General features: G+C 42.2%; 1 protein-coding gene across 9 annotated transcripts in view; it reads right to left on the bottom strand.

Annotated features, from left to right (window-relative positions):
- Positions 1–23,593, bottom strand: part of CFAP46 (cilia and flagella associated protein 46) — a 71,832-nt gene that overhangs the window by 29,046 nt on the left and 19,193 nt on the right. For 6 of the 9 annotated variants that reach the window (XR_011740373.1, XR_011740374.1, XM_071812289.1 and 3 more), the window contains exons 15-36: positions 22,922–23,052; positions 20,455–20,606; positions 19,815–19,951; positions 18,125–18,337; positions 16,711–16,918; positions 16,274–16,423; positions 15,437–15,544; positions 14,015–14,193; positions 12,633–12,869; positions 11,033–11,198; positions 10,291–10,375; positions 10,045–10,183; positions 9,338–9,521; positions 8,770–8,926; positions 7,581–7,804; positions 5,071–5,301; positions 4,533–4,700; positions 4,028–4,176; positions 2,599–2,697; positions 2,198–2,327; positions 1,233–1,379; positions 46–246 (exon numbers count right to left, since the gene is read on the bottom strand). Coding sequence is in view for 7 of the 9 variants with exons in the window: in XM_071812289.1 (XP_071668390.1) it covers positions 46–246; positions 1,233–1,379; positions 2,198–2,327; positions 2,599–2,697; positions 4,028–4,176; positions 4,533–4,700; positions 5,071–5,301; positions 7,581–7,804; positions 8,770–8,926; positions 9,338–9,521; positions 10,045–10,183; positions 10,291–10,375; positions 11,033–11,198; positions 12,633–12,869; positions 14,015–14,193; positions 15,437–15,544; positions 16,274–16,423; positions 16,711–16,918; positions 18,125–18,337; positions 19,815–19,951; positions 20,455–20,606; positions 22,922–23,052 (3,595 nt within the window). In the remaining 2 variants the exon portion in view is untranslated. The remainder of the gene's footprint in view (positions 1–45; positions 247–1,232; positions 1,380–2,197; positions 2,328–2,598; positions 2,698–4,027; positions 4,177–4,532; positions 4,701–5,070; positions 5,302–7,580; positions 7,805–8,769; positions 8,927–9,337; positions 9,522–10,044; positions 10,184–10,290; positions 10,376–11,032; positions 11,199–12,632; positions 12,870–14,014; positions 14,194–15,436; positions 15,545–16,273; positions 16,424–16,710; positions 16,919–18,124; positions 18,338–19,814; positions 19,952–20,454; positions 20,607–22,921; positions 23,053–23,593) is intronic. The other 3 variants (XM_065843200.2, XM_071812286.1, XM_071812287.1) reach the window with 3 other exon arrangements.

Here is a 23,593-nt window from a genome sequence, read left to right as displayed (position 1 = left end):
CTTTCCGGAAAGAGGCACGCGCCGGCCGGCCCCGGACCCCCTTACCGCGCCGGGCGCTCCCCGCGCGCCCTCCTCCAGCACCGCCCGCGCCAGGGCCCGGCCGCACTCGGCCCAGAACCGCTCGCCGCCGCCCGCGCGCTGCGCCGCCTGCAGGAGCGCGCGGGCCTGCCCGGGGTGCCGCTCCCGCCGCGCCAGCGCCGCCAGCGCCTGCAGGCACCGGGACACCTCCTGCCGGGCCCCCAGCTCCTGCAAGAGACGCGCGGCCGACAGACAGAAGGTCGCTACTGGTGCTCATACTTCTGTTCATATTTCACATTAAACTTACGAATAGGCACAGAAATAAGTAGTGAATGTTATTTCCCCAGTTATCTGTAGAATTTCTGAGTTACTACTTATATTACTTTCATATTTTCAAAAAACATGAACTCTCTACCTCATATCAAGAACTTCAAATATACCTTATATACCTTTATATTCACTTATCTTCTAAATAGGCTATTTTTCTGCCATTATTTAGTATGCTATGTATATCTGCTGTAATTTTTCAGTATCTGATGAAAAAAATGTGACGAAAAATTTTTTAGTGAGCTGGGATTTGATACTTGAGATCTCCAGTAAATTTACAGTGCTATTTTGTGCTAGTTGAATTATATACTAGTATATACAAGAAACAAATACAGTGTACAGTACGGATAGCACACTAGCATACATACAGGATACTACTAAGAAATTACATCGTTAGAATTATTGTCCTCCCTAATGTCTTTTGAACTTTTCTCAATGTACAATACTAAATTAATGTGTTAATAAGAGACATATTTTATTAACGATTATTATTTTTCAAAGTATTCATGAGCCAAGTTAAATATACATAGGCAGTTTTTACTTAGATGAGAAAAATTATTATAACAGGATAACAATTACATTTCTTTAAAGGGAAAGGATTTATTGCAATAGTTATGATTCAGTAACCCATATAACCAAGACAAGAGCTCCAATGGAGAATATTAGATAGAGGAAGAATATCTTCAGTGTAAACCCTTCATGATAATAAGAGGATGTGGATTTGTTTGATGGACCGTACGGACGCTTATTTCAGACCTGCCAGAATTCTGAGCCACGGTTTCAGCGTCAGTGGCTGCTTATCAAAGCACAGTTAGCAGTGAAACTGTAATGAAATTCAAAATGATATAACTATTCATTTTTCGTTTTCTATTTTGTTTCTGAGGTACCTGAGCTGCCGCATGTGCCTCGGAAAGCAGGAGTCTCGCTGGTTGATACAAGCCTAGCTGAATCAGCACTTGAGCTTTTTCTATCCACAAATAAGGGAAAGAAAGGGCGCTCAGTCCTTTTCCTGTTACTGCATTTAGCTCAAAACCCTGAAAAAATAACAAAATATTACCCCTTCATATATTTCAAAACTAAACCGGATGGAATACAAATTGTTATTAACTATCATATTCACTTCTTGATAAATCCCACAGCCCAGCTCAATTTTCTAACTTCAAAATCCAACATTGTATTAAGGGAAAAACAGGTTTACTGTGAGATGTGGACTTTGTAATCCTCAACGGGCATTCAACTACTAAGTATATACTATTAAAACTAATTTTAGAACAGATTAAATACTTCAGATCTGCTACTGTTGCAAATAAGTTGATTCCTGGTAATAACTATAACAATTAAAAACTATTTGCAAGAGCCAGAAGAGGTGACTTGAGAGGCATTGTGATTTAAAAAAAAGATATTTTACAAGCACAAGAATGGAAAAATACACAAAACCAGCTGAATGATATGACGGAAACAAGGGCAGGATTGCCATAAAGAGAGAAGACAGAGGTGAGCTTTAAGAGTGTCAGTAAGGCAACGATCTTACTGAAAACACACAGAAAAGCCAGAGCTGGAATATTTGCCTGCCTTCAAAACAAGGTCTCGGCGGGAGCAAACCAGCGTGCAGTGCTGCGACGGAGAGAGGGAGGTGACAAACTGGGACCAGGGGCTCAGACACCAACGTCTCACTGTCTTTTCCACTCATTCGCCTTAGTCACGAATGCCCCTTGCGGAAAGGCACTTTCACTGTGCACGAATACAGACTCTATTCTCCTTGTTCCACAATACAAATACAAATAACATGCCAGGCAAACCCAGTTCACATGCCGCTTATGCCTGCCAGCAAAATTTAAGTAGAAAGAAAAACCTTTGCACTCGAAGCAAGGACACTCTCCACCCTGCTACCGTTCAGCTGGGCATTCTCCAAACACGGTTTTCTTTCTTCTGCTCTAGTATGTGCTTCCTTTTCTTTTTTCAGTGCAATCTCTTGCCTACACCTAAATCACAAGAAAGAAGAAGTAAATTCAAGAATATTGTAAAAGTATTTCATAATTAGTGTAACAAAATGTATTAGTGCATTAGGTATACTCACCATACGCTCACTCTGTGAGTAGGTACAAAACAACCATGCACAGGATTTTAGGGCACAACAAATACACCCAATCTATGTTACGAGATCATGTTTTTAAATACTTTTTCCCAACACCACTTATCAATTGTAGGCAAAAAACCTCAACCAAATGCAGTTTCTGTAGTGAAAATACATACATTGCTTGTTCTAATCCACTAATGTGTGCTTCCCCAGCAGCTTTCTCATGATACAAAGATGCCTGGCTCAGTTTTAGGTCTGAACATATCAGGGCAAGTCTACAAATAATAAGAAGAAACGTTTAAGAAACAATCAGAATCTTTCCTATGTTGCTTCATATAAACACATCATATACAAAGGCTGTGCTTTCCACATTTCTCAGTCCTGCCACCTTATGTCTTGATCAATATTGGCAATAACAAAAAAATTAAATTAAAAAAAGAGGGAAGTGCAGTAGCTGAGATGACACACGGACAGAGGTCAGAGACCAACAGAGCGGCTGAAGATCACCCAGCCCAACCCGCCCGTGGGCAGGGACACGTCCCCCAGCCCGGGACACGGAGGGACGGGCACCCCCCCTCCCGGCCCGCCAGCAGCGCCCCCAGTCGGCGGTGAGAGCACAGGAACACGTCCCGCGGGGCGGGGCCTCCCTGCCGCCAGCGAAACCCCACACACGTGTGCCCGCTTCTCTGCGCCCAGGGACAGGACCCAGCAGGCACACAGCGCTGATCACGCACAAAAATCAGGTCACGGATATAAATAAAATGCCACCAAATGAAAACAGATCTGGAGGAGTCAACCAAAAAAACCCATCTGGCAAAGCTTGGCTGCAAATCCATTTCCTATTACTAAATCAATGTTCGTTGTGTGAGATCAGTTGGCAATCCAGATAAACACACACTTGTATACGTGGATATTTATCCCTTCTGTTACGTGGGATCAGCTCGAGGCATTCTAAAAATACATTATTTGGCACTTCACAAACTATTGGGAATTAAGCAAACAATTTCAGCTTATAACTGTTAATGATTAAGCAAACATTACGCAATACATTTCAAAAAAGCATGATGCAATGTTTTAACGAAGATAGCAATAATTTGTCATTGCATGCATATTAGATATTTTGAATCAAAACTTTTAGGGCTAACCATCCATAAAAATAACAGAATTTTGGTCACAAAGGCAAATTATATAAAAGAGAATGTGTTTATTTGGGGTACTTACTTGCACTCTTAAGCTAAAGCAAATGTATTTTTAATGCAAGATGTTATATTTTTAACACAAGATAAATACCTAAAATGTAACAACACTTTTATTAACTTTTTATTTTACTTTGCTTTTTTTCAGGTAGGTGACAAAAAGGCATTACCAAAATTATTCACGTAACTGCGGCCTGAGCTCCAGTCCCGCACACCTTTCCTTGTGCAGTGACAAATAGTGCCGCAAGCAAACCAATTCATCAAACTCTATTAAACTTAAAAAAGGAATGAAAATAAATAAAACCCATTAAAAATATAAATCAACAAGTCACAAAAAGCTTTGTTATTATTTACTGAAATATTAATGGACAGCCCACTGCATTCAGTTTCTCTTTTGTTTGATACAAACCGAAGGTGGTAGAGTCCAGACAGACTCGCACATTCCACAACGTCAGTAGCAACAACTTCAGCCAGCTGGAAGACGGGAAGAACCAAGTGGGGGCAAAACATTTTCTGTAGTTCATTAGATAAAAGGTCCATAAAATACAAAGTGCAAGTCTGAAAAAAAATTTTAAAATTCAATTAGTATAAACATAATTTTGTAGAGAATACATTTTAAACTGATGACTACATCTTCTGTTCCAAACGCTACTGTTAATAAACAATCAAGTTTCCAGTTGGAGCGGCAGCTCGGTACACAGAAAGGCAGAGAGTTTATTCCGAAAGCTCAGTTCACTTCAGAATGCAGAGGACAGACCAACACGTTTGAAGTGTTCATGAGCAATATGACAGGGGGTATTTCTGACAGCTCTCTGAGCATTATCAGACAGAGAAACTGAAACACAACATAGTTCTCTGCTACTCGCTTTTTCCCTAAATAATTAATGCTCTAGAATTCTGAGGAGTATACTTACGGGTTTGGGGAAATTATCCCAGTTAATACCGTAACTATTTGTCTTCTGTTTAAAAGCATCTCTGATTGCACTGGGACAGTCGTAACGAGCCCACTCTTCCACAGTTACTGGTAAGGTGTCACCCCATCCTGTCCCTTTCGGCTTCTCTTTCACAACAGAAACTTCAACCTAGATAAAAACCAGGGACATTTATGAGGCAAATTAACATTCTTGTTGGTATTAAATATTCAGCTAACATTTAAAAACAAGTATTTTCTTAATATCCTTTGAAGTTCTGTCTTTTGTTTCTGTTTTACCTCCAGACTGCACATTTTACAGAACAGCAGTATTTTAACAACTAAAGAAAAATAACTGTAAATGTGTGACCTGTCAGGTCCATGCAATCGAGAACGACTGTGTGATATACAGACTCACAGACGAACCCTTCACAAGTTACAAGAGACTCTACAGGAAAGCAACTGAATTATTTAACAGATGAGCCCAGGGAACCGGCTCTCAGGAATAGATGATTGTTTTCATTCCACAAGGGCGTTCTTACTTGTTTGTCTTTCTTTTCATCCTTCTCTTTCTTCTTTTTGTCCTTCTCTTTCTTCTTTTTGTCCTTCTCTTTCTTCTTTTCGTCCTTCTCTTTCTTCTTTTCGTCCTTCTCTTTCTTCTTTTCGTCCTTCTCTTTCTTAGGAGCAATTATTGACTCCACCTTCTGAGGAGCTGTAAGTTGTGAAGACGATGATGATACCTTTACAATAGATCGTGCTGCTGACAACGACACCTAGATAATAAAATAATTACAGTTAATGATTTTCAGCTTTCAATAATAATGTCGATTTCTAGTGATACTGACTATTCACTGTAAGTCACCATCCACAGCTATTAACAATGGTCACATACCCAGCTATGTTTGCATAAGCAATTTCTTCAGAAAGCTAAAATTCCAAAGATTCTTAGATGTTTGCATTACCTGTACAAGCACTTAGGATGATCGAGACCATGCACTTGAGCAGCTGAACTGTCAGAAGATGACACTGCCCTGTGATAAACACTGCTGCCCTTTTACCCTTTATTGTTGTGAGTTCATTTAAAAAACTCCAAACTGAAAAACTTGTCTAGATTTGTTATCTTCTACAAGGGATGAATTTCATATCAAAGTGATCTGGAAGACCTTCCAGATCAGACTTCAATAAGGGCACGCATCAGTGTCGCATAAAAGACATTTGTAAATATTTAAGCATATGAAAGTATCCATTGAAAATTTCTCTGAACATGCAATAGCACAGCTGCTGATCTTACCTAAATGAATTTTAAAAAAACCCAGCTGAGAATATGAACATATTTTGCTGGAGGGATCAAGAGTAGAACACACAATACAAACAAAAAGTAATGCTGGATGCTGCACAACCTGTAAACAATTCAAATCAAAGGTAACACGTGTCTTTAACAAAGTCAGAGGCGGCTGATTTGGCTGGTGTTATTGAGGTGTTCAGAGAGCATTTTAACATCTTCCAGGGAGTCGTGGATGGAGTCCCAGCACCTGAGAGCCTGCTGCAGAAACCTCAGCTCGGCCTTACCCTGCACACGAGGCTCAGCTCAGCTGTCCTGCGGGACTCGCGTTCCTCCAGGCCCACGTGGCTGTTCTTGAGGCTCAGCTCAGTCGTCCTGCCCTGTCCTGCAGGACTTGTGTCCCTCCAGGCCCACGTGGCTGTTCTTGAGGCTCAGCTGTCCTGTCCTGCAGGACTCCTGTTCCTCCAGGCCCACGTGGCTGTTCTTGAGGTTCAGCTGTCCTGTCCTGCGGGACTTGTGTCCCTCCAGGCCCACGTGGCTGTTCTTGAGGCTCAGCTCAGCCGTCCTGCCCTGTCCTGCAGGACTTGTGTCCCTCCAGGCCCACGTGGCTGTTCTTGAGGCTCAGCTCAGCCGTCCTGCCCTGTCCTGCAGGACTTGTGTCCCTCCAGGCCCACGTGGCTGTTCTTCCACAGTGCTGTTCAGCTGTGACTGTGAATTAGTGCCATTGGCCTCAAACCGGCACTGACAGCTGCATTAACTCTCCATTTTTAATCGTTTATTCAAACAGCGATACTCCTGCCAGGTATTTTTTCTCTACTAAGACACTCAGACAGTCAACTTCAGGATATTAAAATTTTGCTTATGTAAAATCTGAAAACATCAATATTCGATTTTTATTTTTCAATTTCCTGTCTTCCATCAAATGTTAGAGTCTAAACTGATTCCAGAATGAAAACTTGATCATAATTACCACAGGAGTAACTAATTGCAGGTTTTTACAGCTAATTGGAATAAAATTCTGCACAAGCTATGGCTTTCCAAGCCACCTGATCTGTCCCCCCTGCAGCACTAAGATCGTTTCTGGAATGATTTGCAGCATTACTATTATCAAGCAGAGATTTAGGCCCTGCGAAGATTTACTCATGTTTAAGGTATAATCGTTTTTTATGCTTTTTGCTATGATTGTAATTTAAATTAGGTATTCATATCGATGAGAAATGAAAGAGATTTGTTTGATTTGAAATGCTGTAACAATTAAAAAATGATTAGAGAACAACAATCAGTGAACACCGCCCGTCTATACTTTTTCTTAAAACTTGACAACCAAATCAACATTTAATTTAATTTAATTCTGTCACACGATTCCTTTCAAATGACAACCCTTTGGATCCAACCCAAGTGCAGGTCCCTCTCTAATTACGGCCCTCGGAGCTTCCAGCAATGCCTCCGGCTTGTGTTCTGCCATTACTGAGTGTCTTTAACAGACAGGAAATACAAAATTTGATAAACTTTTACACCAAACAAACGAATGAACACTAAAGAAATGACGGACCACTACTTTTATTCTTAATGTCTCTTCTTTATTCTCCTGAGCTAAACAATTTTCTTGTTTAATCCTTAAAACAGAGCAAATATCCTAACTATACCATAAAACTGGAAATTCTGAATATGTAGTTAAAACATCACGGGAATAGCTGGCACCATAATCACACAAGATAACCTGAAATATGCTGGCCACGTTATGATATACCAAATCTCAGAGAACCTCACCTGCCAGATACGGACGATACAAGCGTAGGCGATCAAACAGCACCGCTGGTGCAGAGGAGAGCTCTGACCAGCAACCACAGCCAGCAAAGTCTGCGCTCTGAACAAAGCTTCCAATTGTCTAATATTACTCAGATCTTCCAGATTAATCTGGCGCCTGGTATCATTTGCTCCAATGTCTATCTTCACATTTTCTCTAGGCAAAAATTCTGGTATATGATTTTTTCCTGTTAAAAAACAAACATGTTTGCAGTGATTGGCATTTTTAAAAAGTATTCAAAAGTTTACATTTCTGACTTGAAAATGAAAATATTCATGAAGCAAAACCAGAGGAATGGAAATCTATCTGCTGAAGATGTTCTTATGGTGATACAATGAAACTCGTACCATGTTTTCAACGAGTAATGTAACAGTTACATATATCAAATGATGCAATCCGACACAGAAATCCACAGCAAGCACGCTCAACTCTGTCTTCTTGGAAACAAATCTGTGGGACAGACAGTCTCACTTGTTTGTTTCAGGCACTCAAGCTGCGCTGCAGTCAAATCAGAAACCCTCTTGGCCCTGGTCTGCGGTGACCAGAGACCACGTCCCGGCGGGTCTGAGCCGGCAAGCAGCGTATTTGGCCAGCACTCGTTTCCACAGCAGGAGCAGGCAGCAATCCAAATACAGATGGGCCAGTGGCACCTGAATCGAGAAAACAGCTCAAGCTCATCCCCGCGTTTTAATGGGATCTCTTAATGGCTCTTCGTGGCAGCGACAGCAGACACCGTGCTACTCAACCCTCTCTTTTGTGCCGTGTAATTCCAGTAATTTTTCAGTAAACACTGATGTTCTATAGAAATTGCAACTCTAATTGAAATTCAGCTCAAAACCAAGTAATTCAGCAGATTTGCAGCTTGGAGTGAAGTCCTACAAAGCCACGTTTCTCTTCCAACACCAAACCGATGCTCCACACACAGCACGCAGCAGAGCGCGGCGACGCAGACCCGCCGCGCAGCCCAGCGCAGCTCCCGGGGCGCGAGCGGAACGCGCCGACACGTCCACACGGGCATTGCGCCGGCGGCAGCTAATGCTGGAGACAGCACAGCCACGCTGCTCACAGTCTGTGGTGACTAAGTTGTCAATCAAAAATTCCCTTCATTTGCTGCTGAGAAATTCTTCTAGAAGATATACACGTTTTACATACCTTCTTGTGAGGATTGCACAGAAAATTCCATATGTAGCAAGAGATCTACCGCCCAGTCCAAAGGTTTAATAACATCATGGAGAAGAAACTGGTTACAATATAACCATTCAGCAAACTCCATCAGGTAATCAACTTTCTGCCATTCATTTTCTTGTTTCTATAAAAGTAATAAAGGAAGAGTTTGTTTATATTCAGTGATGGAAACCATTATATTCAAAAGTCCACTATAGTCTTAACACAAGAAAAAATAATTTGACAGTGAGTAGTTTTATTGGCATCACGTAATCAGAGTTATGCTAAACAGAATGCAGCAGAAAACTCTACCACTTAATTCTTTGCTTTATCAAAACTTCTTGCAATTGGCTACTCTTAGACATTTTTCTCTGACAGGACTCAGCTGAACTGTCCCTGGATACCAGGATTGGTCCATACAGCAATCTCAAAGTGATAACAAGGAACGGGCAGGTCACTGGCCCTTGTACCAGTTCACTGTAAACCTGCGATCCCCCCAGTCACTTGAGGAACATCCTTGTATCAGCACTTGAACATGCAGCAAAACCTGACAAACCTGCAGAGCCATGATGGCATTTTGAAAACAGCTTAACTGCCCAGCAGCACTTCTGGAGACTGGCACCAAATGGCGCCACACACGCGACAAATCATCTTCACCTACACCTCCGAATTTCTGAATGTCCATCACAACATTGCCTCCCAGTCCTGCCTTCACTGTAGCCATGTGTTTAAAGATCAGGCTAGAAAAAGACCAAAAACAATTGCCAATTATTTGCATTTGTACCAGTAAAGAAACTTTATGAGTGGGACAGATAGATTAGCTCATGTCGGTATAGTACAGAGACGTGAAGTTCACAAACTGACAGAAAAGGGTGTAAATCTTTGAACTTGGATAAGACAAGGTAAACAGTTCCCTAAATAATTTAGTTTCCATTTAATGTAAATGGATTTACAGCCAGGAAACTTTCTGCTACATAGCCACATTTCATGTGCCTACCTTCTTGAAAACTTAAGATACCACTTTTGTACAAGTTTTAAAAAATGAAATTTACAAATATTATGAACAGATTAATGACTGGAAGCACTACCGGTGTATGCCTTCTTCACCCAAAAGACACAACAGTGTTTTCTGTTATAAGAAATGACAGGGTGACAAAAAGTAATCATAATATTTTCCCAATGCAAAATAAAAAGAAATACAGAGTTTTACAGTTCTCAAGAATCAGGATACTTGTTTTAATAACCATAAGTCAACCAACTTACAGCCTGTGTCTTGACTGAGGCAAAACTTCAATAGCTTCATCCAGGACTTTCAGTGCTGCCTCCCAGTCAGCTTTATCCACATATATATGGAATAATAACCCATATAAGGAGGTTCTTAACGACAGATCTTCCTCAGCACCTTTGAAGTACGTTCAAATGATTTATTAATATACTGCAAAATTAGAATAATATCACAAAATACTGAGGTTTTTCTTTATTACCAGATCAAAAGAAGGAAGAACATACCTGGGAGAAAGCATCCAGCCGATAACCCAATACTCTGAAAATCCTTTGTGATCCACTGATGCAAAGGCAACATATCTCCCTTCTCCTAAAAAGACAAAAAAGAAGACAAAAAAAGCCTTTATCTTTTGGTCAACATACGTCTTCAAGTATTACCGAACTTCTGTTTAATTTGTAAACCATTTCATATGGTTAGTATGAACTATTAACATGTTACTTAGACAGCTACTTGTGCTGGAGATGAAAACCACAGCCCTTCCTCCAGAGTGAGCTCTGTAACACAAACCAACACAGAAATACCCAGACTCTGTAAGATCCAACCAGCTACACTGATAAAGAACACGAAATCTCCAAGTGAACTGCCAGAGAACTCCAGATGGGCTGAGGCAGCTTCAAAGATAATCTAACTCTCTCGTTCCAAAAGCAGATTCATACACAGTTCTACTGATACACTGGCCACCGAATACATTACTATACAGTGTATAGAAATACAATACAGTTACTATATAGCCTAACTCAGAAGAATCGCTGACATTTTCAGACGGGTGGTTCTGTGTGCATGTGCACTATGGGAATGCAGGTAAGAAACCACACGTGTTTACAACAAATAAGTCACTTTCCCCTCTCAGGAAAGGTATCTTGAAGTATGCACCCAGAGCTTCAGAGCAAACCAATACGCTTCTTTATCATCAGCACCGACCACTAAACACAAGCGAAATGAACAATGCCTATTGGATATTCTTACTTGTTCATTTTTAGATTCTGCTTTGATGATATTCTTAAGGATTGTGTCCGCAGGTTCTCCAAGCTGCTCTCTGTCCCGTGGAGAGCCGAGCAAAGGCACACAGGTGTTCCAGAAGTGTCTGGCTGCAAACATTGCCAGGGAGTAATTCCCAGCCTCACCCGCGTACCTGAAGAAAGCGAAGAACAGCTTAATGAACGAAAACAGTTACACTCCAGGTACAATAAAGGCTTTTACTTCTAGAAACATCCATGTTACCTGATCTGTGCACCACCACATATAATCTCAGCAAGGAGGTATTAGCATATGAGCTTCATACAAAAGTTACTTTCTATTTTTATATACAAAACACCTTCACACATTTAGCAGAAGTAGCAATAATCAAGTACCATATTGATGGGTTTACTCTATCTCTGTGTAATCTTAGCTGAAGAGCCTTCACAAAAAAGAGCAGAAACCTACTCAAGATGTTATCATTGGAATAATTTACATTTTTGGCTTCCTATTATGTTTATTTCTCATTCTAAAACCATTTAAAAATAGAACAAAACAGTTATTAAAATGCTATGGATTTTGCATAGTGCGGTACCGCTGCAACACAAGAATATACCCTGAATGCCTCTAGCTGCTTTCAAATTATTTTGAGTATATTCCATGTAAATGTTACTCTGAGTTAATAAAATGTAATAATTCTCCAGATTGCAACACGGTGCTCTCATGAATGGGCTAAAGCTTTAGAATTTATCTAAAAATTATGGACTGGTATTACACAGCCACACACTGAACAGTCTAACTGCTTCTAAAGGAGCAGGTTTTCAATCTGGCAGTCTTTGCCACTTTCTGGCACAGTTCCATGATTTTTGGGGTCCATATGCTCACATACCTTGTTCAACACCAGACTTGTTAAGGTCCAGCTTTTGCTCACCACTTGCTGTCTCCCTTTTGGAACGTGTTGAGCTATATATTAAATGTATGCTTAGCCCTTCCTGAAAAAGCCCCTGTCATACCATGCAAAGTTTAGAAAATACAGATTCATCTGCAACACGACACCGCCTCAGAGATCCGCTACACCGGCCAGTCTAACCTCACTCATCGCTCTCTTTTTAATAATAGAAGGAAGAAAGTGTTACAACATTCACAACCTCACATCAGCCACCACACCTTCATCTTCTAAGAGTTCTAACTGCTACTTTTGCTCATTAGTTTATTTCTTCCAGATAGCAAAGAACTCAAACCAAAGTCGCGCATCAGGCACGCATGACCTCCTCGTGCCCATTCACTATGTAAAGCCACCTTCCCCGCGGGTTCACGGCACACGGGTCACAGCACCGATGGTTCGGAGCGGACGGCACCAGAACGCGGCCGTGCTGGGCCGGGCCCGCTCCCAGCGGCCGTGTCACCCCCGTCCCTGTGACAGGAGACCCCCGCGACCCTGTGACAGGACGAGTACGGCACTGGATGGACTTACTGTCAAATCCCTTGTTAACCATCTCAACTCACAACCATTTTTATTTTTATCAGTCTTGGGAGAGAACATGGTCCTTCCTAAACCTGTAAATCGAATTTTAGGTCTCTACTAGTCTTCTCTCCAAATAAAACATACCTGGCACTCTGAACAAAGGCTTTTGCTGCTGCTACACGCAAACTTTTTCTTCCACGGCAGTTCTCCATGATGCTCTTCCCTTGTATGCAGGCAGCAGCGCTCAGCATCTCGCATCTCGCGCTGTGAGCAGGCCTGCAGAAAGGCAGACGGGTCAACAGCGCAGGTCTGCCAGGCTGAGAACGCACCGCTTCCTGATAACGGTGCTGCCGAGTTGCTGCCAAATAGATGCCCCCAGCTCTGGAATTTACAAATGCTTCCGCTGAATTTTTATTTTAAAAACTGAAAATATCTTTTTCGTAGCTCTAATGAAAATAACCGCAAAATCATGTTTTTAAAATTGTTATCTACAGTTAGAAAGAGGAGAAAACAGATTTGGGGTTTTCTCACCATTACTCACTACTGTACATCAGAGCAAATATTAGTCTCAAGTCAAACCCACATAGCAAGTGATTAAAAACAAAAATAGGGAAAATGAGACAATCTTTGATACTGTCTTTTGAAAAGTCCCTCATGTCTGGTCGAGGATGCTCAGCACTCTGGAGAAATCCATTTGGACCATATTCCACTACATTGAAAAGAGAAGAATTTAGACTTCAGTCCCAGCAGTTACTCAGTTAAAAAGCAAAAAAGTAAATCAATTCTATATCTTTGGTTAATAGTGATTTTGTAAGAAAAGTAGTGATAGATGTTGCAAAAACTTTTAATGTCTTAGTTGCAATGAGCAACCATATAAACCCACAGACGTTCCAGACGGTGCAGCTCCACTCTGCGGGAGAACTCCCACGCCGTTGTGACCTGTGTCCCGGAGAGGACACCGCAGTCTGACAGAACAAGGTAACAACCAAGCACAAAACAGATATTTAACCCTTCCTTGTGCTGAGGTCGTGCTTTACCGTGGGAGGTAAAGCCCCAGAGCCGGCTCCCCGCCCCAGAGGGCTCCCCACCAGATCCCCTTTGCAGCAGCAGCAGGGCTCGAACAAGCTACTTTCTGCTTGGAAATTATGAAAGCGTGAAAAGACCATGATTGCCAGGGACCATTTCCTGCTCCCCAGGAAGACACTCAGACACCTGTATGTATTGACTCGCTTGGGTAACTAAACCCGCGTATCTTCCCGAACTGAAGGCTGCGGTCTGATCCCACGCTGCCTTTTGCTCAGGCTGCACTGCAGCGTTGAAACATCCCCTGCAGCACTTTAGTCACCGGTAACGACTGAGGCAGCAGAAGCAGGAACATTTTGCTTTCACCTCCAACAGCAGAGTTTCTTTGTAACAAAGATCCTTTCACTTTTGATTCTGTGATCAGATGCATTTACCCTATATAATTTATGTTCAAAACCTAGTTCAGATATACCACAGTATCATGCAAAATTCCACGTACTTACACCTCATGTTTCTTAGCATCTCTGCTGTGGAAGCACTCATATGACTGCAATATCCTTCGGGAACAAGTCATCACTGTCTCGTGGTCACGTGCCACATACCCAAAATACACCAGTCGTGTCAGGGTCTGCAGCCCCACCAGGGAATCCGGCCAGCGGCACTCCAAAGCCAGCTTCGCTAGCTGGGGAGGAAAGGAACACACAAGACAAACAAGGCTAAATCTCAGGGGTTCATAATTCTCTTTTCTACAGCCCTTTCTGTACAGCCCCCGGACACGGAACAAGTGTGCGGTAAAACAAGCTAGAAAACCAAAGAGTTACAAGAACAATCAAAATATACAACAGAGAAGCACCGTTCAGCCTGTAGTAAGTGTTATAAATCCAGGTGCAAGCGTGCATGCGTTTGGAGCAGCAGTGTCTGTCGGGACTTACTACGTGTCCTGAGTCCTCTCCTGACAATCAGTGGAATGGGACTTCTGAACTTAGAGCCCATTTTTGTTAAGTCAAAGGTAAGAACAGGAGACAGAACTAGTTTTACAACAACAGCGTTTCATATTGAGTTTCATTATAGGATCTAAACATCTTCCTTGCTTTTGCATGCATCAGTCAGAAAGTTCCATCTTTTTAAGATAATGAGAATTGTTAATGAATTAGTCATAAATGAGGATACTAAAACACTGCTCTACAAAACTAAGCCACTGAAGTAATAGCTAAAGCTAACTCATAGTATTTGGCATGTATGTGTAGACCAACTAGAATTAGATAGCTATACATAAGGACCCAGATCCTGGTCTTCAGAAAAAAAGACTTCTAGAGAAATGTTAGATATCGTCACCAGATCCCTGACTAAATGGGAAAATACATCTCATTCCTTTAAGAAAGCTCTTCACACAGAGGTGGAAATTATAACTGTGGTAATCCAGCAGGTAAGACTAAACCTCGCTGTTCTGAAAACGCAGGGTATAAACCTTGTGCACCACCCTCCTTGCTCCTGGCTGCCCTGGCGCCATCGGGGTCACGGGGAAGCGCGGCACCGCTCAGCCTGAGTTACCGTGGGAGGCTGAGCCAAAGCCAGTTCTTTAGGTCTTATACAAGGCAGAGTTTCCTAATTTTTAAACAGTAACAAATGTAGTTGTGTTCTACTTTGGAACTGCCAAGAGTAATTTCACTATAACATGAAGTTTTCTGTTCAAATTCCATAATGCTTCCAATATAGACCCTGTCTCCTGGGTAAATGAAAATATTCAGTCACAAGTATCTTCTGCCTCCTCTCATAACTTTTTAACCTCCTGGAAAGTTCTCAAGGAATTAATGGTACAATGAAAACGTCAAACTGAAGTTTCTGTCTATCCACATTGAAACTGAAATCACACTTATACTATGAGATTTCTTAAAACCTGAGAGCTAATAAAACAAACTACATACCTGAGATAAGCTGGGAACAGTGAAGTCCATGAGACCCAAGCCGTTACATGAATACATTTCCAGACCAACCAGAATTCTCGCTGTAGCATCTTGTGCTTCATCATTATTCTAAGCAGAAATTAAAAAATCACATTAACAGTGGTTTTTTCGGTCTGCACGTAAACATTATCAAGGACATTAATTGAGATGGCGAGGTAATCATAACAACAACTATGCCTGAAAACCCTGATTTCCATTAAGCAAGTCTTCCACTCTTTATCGTGCCCTTCAAATGGAGGATTTTATGTAATAATTTATTTTTAATAAACACTGTGAACTCTAAACTACTCCAGTTTCAACATTAGAAAAAACATAGCAAGAATACAATTAATGTAAATTTAATAGATCACCAAGGGATTACGGCTTTATAGACATAATAAAATTAAAATATAGGAATAAAATATTAATTTCCAACTTACTAGGTCCATATTCTATATACAGACAACATTAAATGTTGATATAAATAGGGTTGATTTGTCTTAACATTCTTAGTGTAGCCATTTCATCTTTTTAAATGTATGAATTCAAAACTAAATATGTTATATAGTCATCATAACTAAAAAAAACACGATAAGGTTAAGAAACCTAAACTCACGGTGATGCCTGACATGGAAAGTCTGCTGTATTCCATAAAGATTTACAGGAACTACAGCCAGAATTTATTGTCACATTGTATTCAAATATACAGAAGAAAATAAATGTTGATAACTTCAGTCGTTATTAAGTGAATGTATGCATTTAATTTCCGTTTTTCAAAGGAAGGTTTCACGGTTCTGCGGGGTTTCTGAGCAGCGGTACCTCCTCCTCCGCCCCGGGGCTGGACCCGACCTGCTGCTGCAGCAGCTGCTTCGCCTTCACCCAGGCAGCCATGAGTTGCTGTCGAGCGGCAAGCGGGGCTGCGGCACCGGCTGCGCTCCCGTCTGCCACGGCCAGGGCAAACTCACAAACCTGAGCGTCGAGAAGGAAACAAGACAAACACGGGAGAAACATGAAAAGCTCTTTGTGCGGAACGTGCCATCGATTCGTTCTTCTGAGGTCACCGGACATGCCCCTCCACGCCTCGCGCCAGCCCGCGGAGCAACGCGAGCTCCAGCCGAGCCGCAGCACGGCCTGCGGCGGCAGCAACTGCCACCGTGGGAGCTTGGCTTTCGGCAGAAATTTCTACCATTTAATTTATATGAATTGTAATATATGACAGCAGACCGAGAAAGACACAGAAACCGAGGCGTTTGTACCTCTAAGGCGGCTTTGATATCAGGAAGTCCACGGGGATCTACTGAAAATGACTGGATGATATCTGCTCTTTCGTGGTTCTTTTCCGAAGCTTTTCTGCTTCTGTCTGCATCTTCTTCTTTCTTCTCAGCAGGTTCTGGCTTTGGAATCCAACGCAGAATTAGGCCCCGAGCCACAGCGTTGCACAGCATCAATAAAACCACAGTGCTTCTGTAGGGGAAACGCAAATGAAAGTGCACACTGCATCAGATCACAAGGAGAGGAAGCGATAAGGTTCATTACTTTTGAGTAATAAATGATACTTTAAAGTACAGATTTTTTTTTTTGGAAAGCAAAATTATGGATGTTACAAAAGATTTCCTATTGGAAAAACTGTTAAAATGGTTAAACACACAAAAAGCACAACCAGCTTTTACAGTTTATATCGTATTTTTTCAGCTCTTCCTACAACTGAAGCTTCTATTTCCTCACAGAAAAAAAATCATATTTATGTCAGACAAACACATTTAAAATATAATTTTTATTAGTGGGCTGCTATGCACGAAAATAGTAACTATTTCCTAAAAAATTTATCTAAGCAAAACCTGTTCCATAAATCCATTTATTTATTACACTGTATTGTTGTCAACCAGCCAACCCCTGAGCTGGAGTTACCGTTTTTGTGAACACACGAGCTGTGTGACTGAGAGGCTCTTGCGGATACGTGGTAATGCACATATCAGAACTAGTAAGCGCACAACGGCACTCCAGGCCCTGCTCTCCAGTCTGCTGCCGGCCTCACCGTCCGCCTGGGGCCGAAGCCACTTCAAGAATGTGCTGCAATCTCTGGGATTTTGCCCCACAGTCAGATTTGCCTTGAGCGTCCCCTCCGTCAGTCTCTCCCATGGCATTCAAAGGATTCCTCCAGACCACTCTCGAATCCACGTTCCCATTTGCAGTCTATTGATCTGCACGTTCCCTTTTTTCTTTTCTCTTGTATTTCAGAACTCTGATTAGAAAGACTTACAATGAACTATATTTAGAACATAATTCCACTTCAGAGCAACTGATGCAAGCAAACGCATCTCGAGCTGTCCAAAAACTCAAAGAAAATCTGCCTGATTCTACCTGACCAGCTTCACAAAACGCTGTTTTCACGTACACGTCGCTGTTCCACAAACAGAAATCAGTACTGCTTGGTCCAAAATTAATATAGATTATGTGAATAGTAACAAAGAACAAATAGAAATTACTGAAAAGTCATTTTGCACCACAAAATTAATCTTCTGAACTACCCTGTATATACCAAAGTCCTTCTACTAATAACAAAAGGTAGCAACGAAAGTCTTTCACAGCACAAAGTGATTTACAATGTTTTAAAAATGTTTTCTGTTTCATAAGAAAAGAGCACGTTCATAACCAAACACGTAAACCCACCCGTTCTGCCCGACGCTCCTGATGGCTCCGAGCAGGGTCTGCAGGCCCGCGACGATGTCCCGCTGCCTCCCCGCCGAGATGAGGCGTCTGCTGTGGTTCAGGACGTACACCGCGGCGTTGTGGACGATCCAGGCTTCCCCCAGCTCTGCTCCTATTTCAGCTGCACGCTGGAAGTTTTCCATAGCATACCGAGATAAGTGGTCTATCCACAAGCTACAGAATTAATATAAAGGAGCTGTTATTCCAAAACTTTGACACTAAAAGGAATTGTATCATAAGGTTAAATATGCAGCAGCAGATCTCAATCAACACCACCAACATTTTAATTACTTTTCAGTTGCATTTATTAAGTCTTCATCCATTAACTTGTATTTTACTTGAACGAGGAGATGACTCAGGGAAGGAACTAGCATCAACATGAAATGAACAGCCTCTGACACTCGAGCGCTACCAGCTTAAAAATAGTGGCTATAGGTCACGCTTCACCCAGGTGTTTGTTTAAAACGCGCGCGTGACTCCACACACCAGCGCACAGATCACTGGTGTCCGTGACAGGGCTCTGCTGGAACAGACCCCAGGCATCCGCGCAAGAGCAGAGGAGGCGGCTTTTCCACTTAAAACCGCTCGCGTTCCTGCTCTCAGTGAGCTCCGGGTGGCCTGAAACGCTCGGTTTTAGCAGAACATCACCTTTCTCATAGTCTAGACAATAACTTTTTTCGATGACTTTATTTCTTTTTTGTCCTTAGCTATCAAGATGTACCATTACTTGGAAAAAGCAAGGTTAACAACAGGGTCTTGAGTGACCACAGAGAGTGGCCGCGGCTGTCACAAAACCGCAAGCGGATGGGGGTAATTCCACGTCAGCAGAGACCAAAGGGCTCTTTCCTGGGAGTTTTTTATCTGATTGGGTAAACTCAAAAACAGCTTAGCAAATTTTGGAACAATGTCCTCATGTTCTTTGTCCCTTGGTTCTGATCAGTTCATAGCTTTCCCATTTTACTGAACATTTGTGGATGGTGAGAAAAGCATCACTCAACCATCAGACGGTGGGCGGCCTGGGGACACAGCGCTGACACCTGCTGTGCCAGCATCGGTATGAACGAGAACAGAGAGTTTAAACACCAGCTTCGGAACTCCCCCTGTCCTCTCCTTCGAAAGAAACAATTCTGTGAGACCAGAAAAGAAAGATGCTTGCTGTGTTCTAATCGCCCTTATTAATTTCAGTTGATTTGACGGAACAGATTAGTGTTGCAAACTGACATAATTCATTGTATGTATTCAGGTACTCAGACATTGTTATAGTTATAGGAGCCATAAAGCAAGACAAAGAGTTTTCTGATTTGGGGAAATGTATTTTTAAATATAGAACTTCGTGGTCTAAATATCAATATAACAGATTTAATAGTTTTTAAGGCTGGGCTACTAGCTTCTAGATTTCAGAGAATTAAACGTTAAATGAAAAATAAAATGCACACTCCAGAATGAAAGCAAACTAAAGAAAAAAGAGTTCAAACAACTTTCTAATATTCTTTTCCTTTTCCGACCACCATGAATATCTAAAAATATGAAGCATCTGGTGACAATTAATTTTAGTAACTAGAAATAACTTCAGCAACTACCATCCGTGCATGGTAATAACACTCTGCTAGAGCGCCCAGTCCTGTCGTACATCACAGAGTACATACAGCACCTGTATGTGTTCCACTCAGGGTCACTTTCAGGAAGAGGCGGATCCTGCCTCCCACCTTCTGGAGGCTCAGCGCGGTCGTTCAGCTCAGCCCCGCCGTTCAGCTCAGCCCCGTGCAGCCGCAACAACTGAACGGTCGCCTGGGGAGAGACAGAGGAATCAACCTCCCGCCCGCTGTAACGGGAGGACGGACCGCGCCGCGCTGCCAGCGCTGTCACCTCTCCAAACACTGAAAAGTGCAAAACGCTTTTCCAAATGTTGTACAACTACCTGAAACACAATGTAAAACAGTCCAGAACACTCCAATTAGATGCAGCTAATTTTACTAAATAATTTCATTGAGAAAAGAAAAAATTAGGTTTTTTTAAAATCATATTGGAATTTCAAGGATCCAGAAACATGTCACATGTCAAATATTTACTGCAGAATCCCTTGTAAAAAAGCGTTATCACCACCTCTAGTGAAACCATTGCTATAGTTACAGTCACACAGATTTTGGTTCAGAGGCTTCATTAAACTACTTCTTCCTTTAGTTCCTATGAAGACAGACAATAACTGAACTCAAAATTCCAGTGCTTTAAGATTTATAAAATTATACATAAACCAAAACCAGCTGTTAATGACAGCTGTGTAATTTATTTACCTCTCCATTAATGAATCTTATTTCTGCTAATATTCTGAGTAAATCTCTTTCAAAAGAGAAGGCTTTATCGGGCAGTGGTGGTCGTCTTGCTGAGCTGTCACCCTGGTCATCATCCTTCAGAGTCGCACCAGCTTTCTTCTTCTGTGCTACACCTAAATAGAGACATAAATCCACTATTACCATGCAAATAAGAAAAAAATAAACCTTCATTTTGAAATTTAGAAATCCCTACACATTCTTAAATCCACAAGAAAGTTACCAAGTACAGACTTACAATTATTTCACTTCTTTTTCATCAGTACAATTCATTGCACTCAGCGCCTCTAGAGCAGTGCTGAGGGCTTGGTTACCTGCAATTTTGCTGCATCTGCGCATAAACCTCAATATTTGCAACAAATAACTTGCTTCAGTCGTAACGTGCGTACTGAAATTACATTAATAAGAATGTAACCACGGCCTTGCTGCAGCACAAGCGGAGTTCCAGACGCCATGCAGTGGCTAAAATCCGTGTGTTCCAGTCACGCGTGGGGTGACTTTCTGGGAGCACACACATCAATAAAGAGGAAATAGCGTGATTTTTCTTTGGGTTAGCAATGAAGAGAAACACAAAGAGCGGGCACGGCAGCTGTCCCGGCGGGTGCTCCAGGAAAGGCGCGGAAACAAGGTGCACGAGGCTACTGCTCCTGGTGCCTTCGGCTTTCCAGAGTCTGCACCCAAGGATGTCCCGAACCAGAGGTTCAACCCTCTTAAATAAAATCTAACTTATCAGTCTCTGTCTAATTTTCTAAACCATACTTAGATATTCAAAGAGAACTTTTGAATTTCTGCTAAAAAGTAATATTTTTGTTTTCATGAAGCTTGTGATGCTGACCGGACCGTTCCTGGCTCCCGGATCAGTCACACGTTTACTTTCTCCAGACTAGCTGCGTTTCATATTTCATCTCTTTTCTAACTAAAGAGAAAAAGAAAGATGTACCAGAAAGTCAGGGCAACCACACACCACAAGCATCATTAAGAGGAACTGGAACGTTTTGTTTCTGTAAGTCTAGAATGTCTTGAATTATCTGCCCTTATTCAGGCCTCACGACCCAGCAAGCCTCTGTAGGGGGTCATCACTCTACAATTATCTTTGCTCTATCCTCAATCTGATATATATAAACACAACCCTTCCTTTTTCCCACGTTTGATCCTCAAATCAGCAGTCATAAAGAAAAATCAAATGGAACACGGAAACGACCAGCGCCAGCGGCTCTCGGAGAACTCCGGCCAGCCGTACCCTGTCCTCCCGCCCCACCGACCGCGGGCAGCGCTCCCGCCGGGACCCGCCCGCCACGGGCTCCCCTCGGCGCCACGGACACGCCCGGGGCTGCCGCGCGGGAGCCCCCGCCGCAGGACAGACCCCAGCGCCACAGCACCGCTCCGCTCCTGGGGAGGCTCTGCCGTGACAGCACCGGCCACCTTCGGCAATCCCGTAACCGTGACTGGAACACAGCAAACACGTCTGAACAGCCCTGAAGCGTCTGTCTCCTGCCCGCCCGGGAAAAGGGTTGAGGCTGACATGGACAGAATGATAAAGTCCTGAAGCATTCAGAGTATGAGAAAGACACCGTTACCTTGGAGATGCAAAACTCGTGAAAGAGAAACACAGCATACCAGTTCCTATTAATGATGCCTTTGGTGCATGATTGCCCCAAGTTTCTGGTAAGTATTTATTTTTCCCTTTAGTTTCGAAAAGAGATGAAAGATGAAATATGGCTCGCCTAAAGATGAAAAACTCATGGAAGAAAAAGTAGGGCATCAATTTATCTGTTAAGTGGACCTTGGAAACAATCCAGTGGAAAAATGTGGAATAGGTTCACTAAACATTGGCTAGAGAAAAAAACAACAGCCAACAGGGTGTCCATTTATTCTTAAGGGTGAGATTTTCAGCTCCCAGGCAAAAACCACTTCAACAGAGACGGGCAGAAGTCAAACAGCCCGAGGTCCGGACGCGCTCTCCCTGGGCCGAGAACTCAACGTGTGGGACGTTCCCAGCAGGGCCTCTGGGAGCAGCGCTGGAGACCTCGCAGGACCACTCACACAGAACAAGTGTGAACAACGTCACCACGTGAGCCTCGTACAAGTGACCCATAACCCATCCTCTGCTTCCTCAGATAATGGATAACACGGACCTAGATGACCACCAGGGAATGAAGCAGTTTTCTCAGGCAGATACATTTCATCAAGGCTCTCCAGCACTGCTGGAACGCTCCTGAAGGCAGAGTGTGGTGTCCACAGAAAAACGCACTGACCCATTTCTAGATCCAGAGGTACAAAGAATGTTCCATGTGTGCCAAGATACGGGGACAGACAAGAGCCCGGGAACTCTGGGAATGGGAAGGAAGAAAATAAAACTGGCTACTCCTTCAAGCAACTCTAATGAAAGAGGAAAGAGCCCTTATGACATTCACATGTAGCGTTCACTTACTTTCTCTCGGTTTTTTTGCCTTCCTAAACCAAGCATCATCGTACAGGAGACAGAACCTGCAGGCTGCGCGGCAGACATCCCAGACCCCGTGCGCACGTGCGGCTCTGGCCAAGTCTGCCCAAAGTATCACTCTAACAAAGAACAAACATACATAAAATTACCTGATAAGCAGGAAACACTAAAAAAATAATGTCAATAATAATGGTCATCAAAACTTAAAATTTAAACCTAATAAAAATTAATAAATTGAAGGCTTCCCATCAGTAGCAAAGATAACACTGTTACTTTTATTTAAAAAACCAATCCCCTCAGCACATCGAGGTTGGTACTAAATTTTTGCTTTAGGTAGTAACTATACAGAAATTCCAAAATGTATGTGACATCCCTAACCATCTATCTTATAAAATAAACTACGTACTTCAAAACCCACGATGAGAATTGCAAAATCAGTCTTGAAAACGAGTTTGGATTTAAAATTTTTTAGAAAATAGTTTGAACTTCATCACAGGAATTTTTAGTGCAGCAAAAAAAGGAAACACTTTTTAAATAAGCAATGATAAAATTATACACAGTCAAATCAAATCCTGTGGTTTTTCTACAGATTAACACTTTTGACTCTCAGAATGGACTACTTAATTTCTTTATCAAACAACTTGCAGCATGTGATGTGGT

Source organism: Patagioenas fasciata, chromosome 8, assembly GCF_037038585.1.
Source record: "Patagioenas fasciata isolate bPatFas1 chromosome 8, bPatFas1.hap1, whole genome shotgun sequence".
In the NCBI taxonomy this organism is placed as follows: Eukaryota; Metazoa; Chordata; class Aves; order Columbiformes; family Columbidae; genus Patagioenas; species Patagioenas fasciata.
The sequence above is the reverse complement of the archived record's forward strand: the minus strand, read 5'-3'. Positions and strand labels throughout refer to the sequence as shown.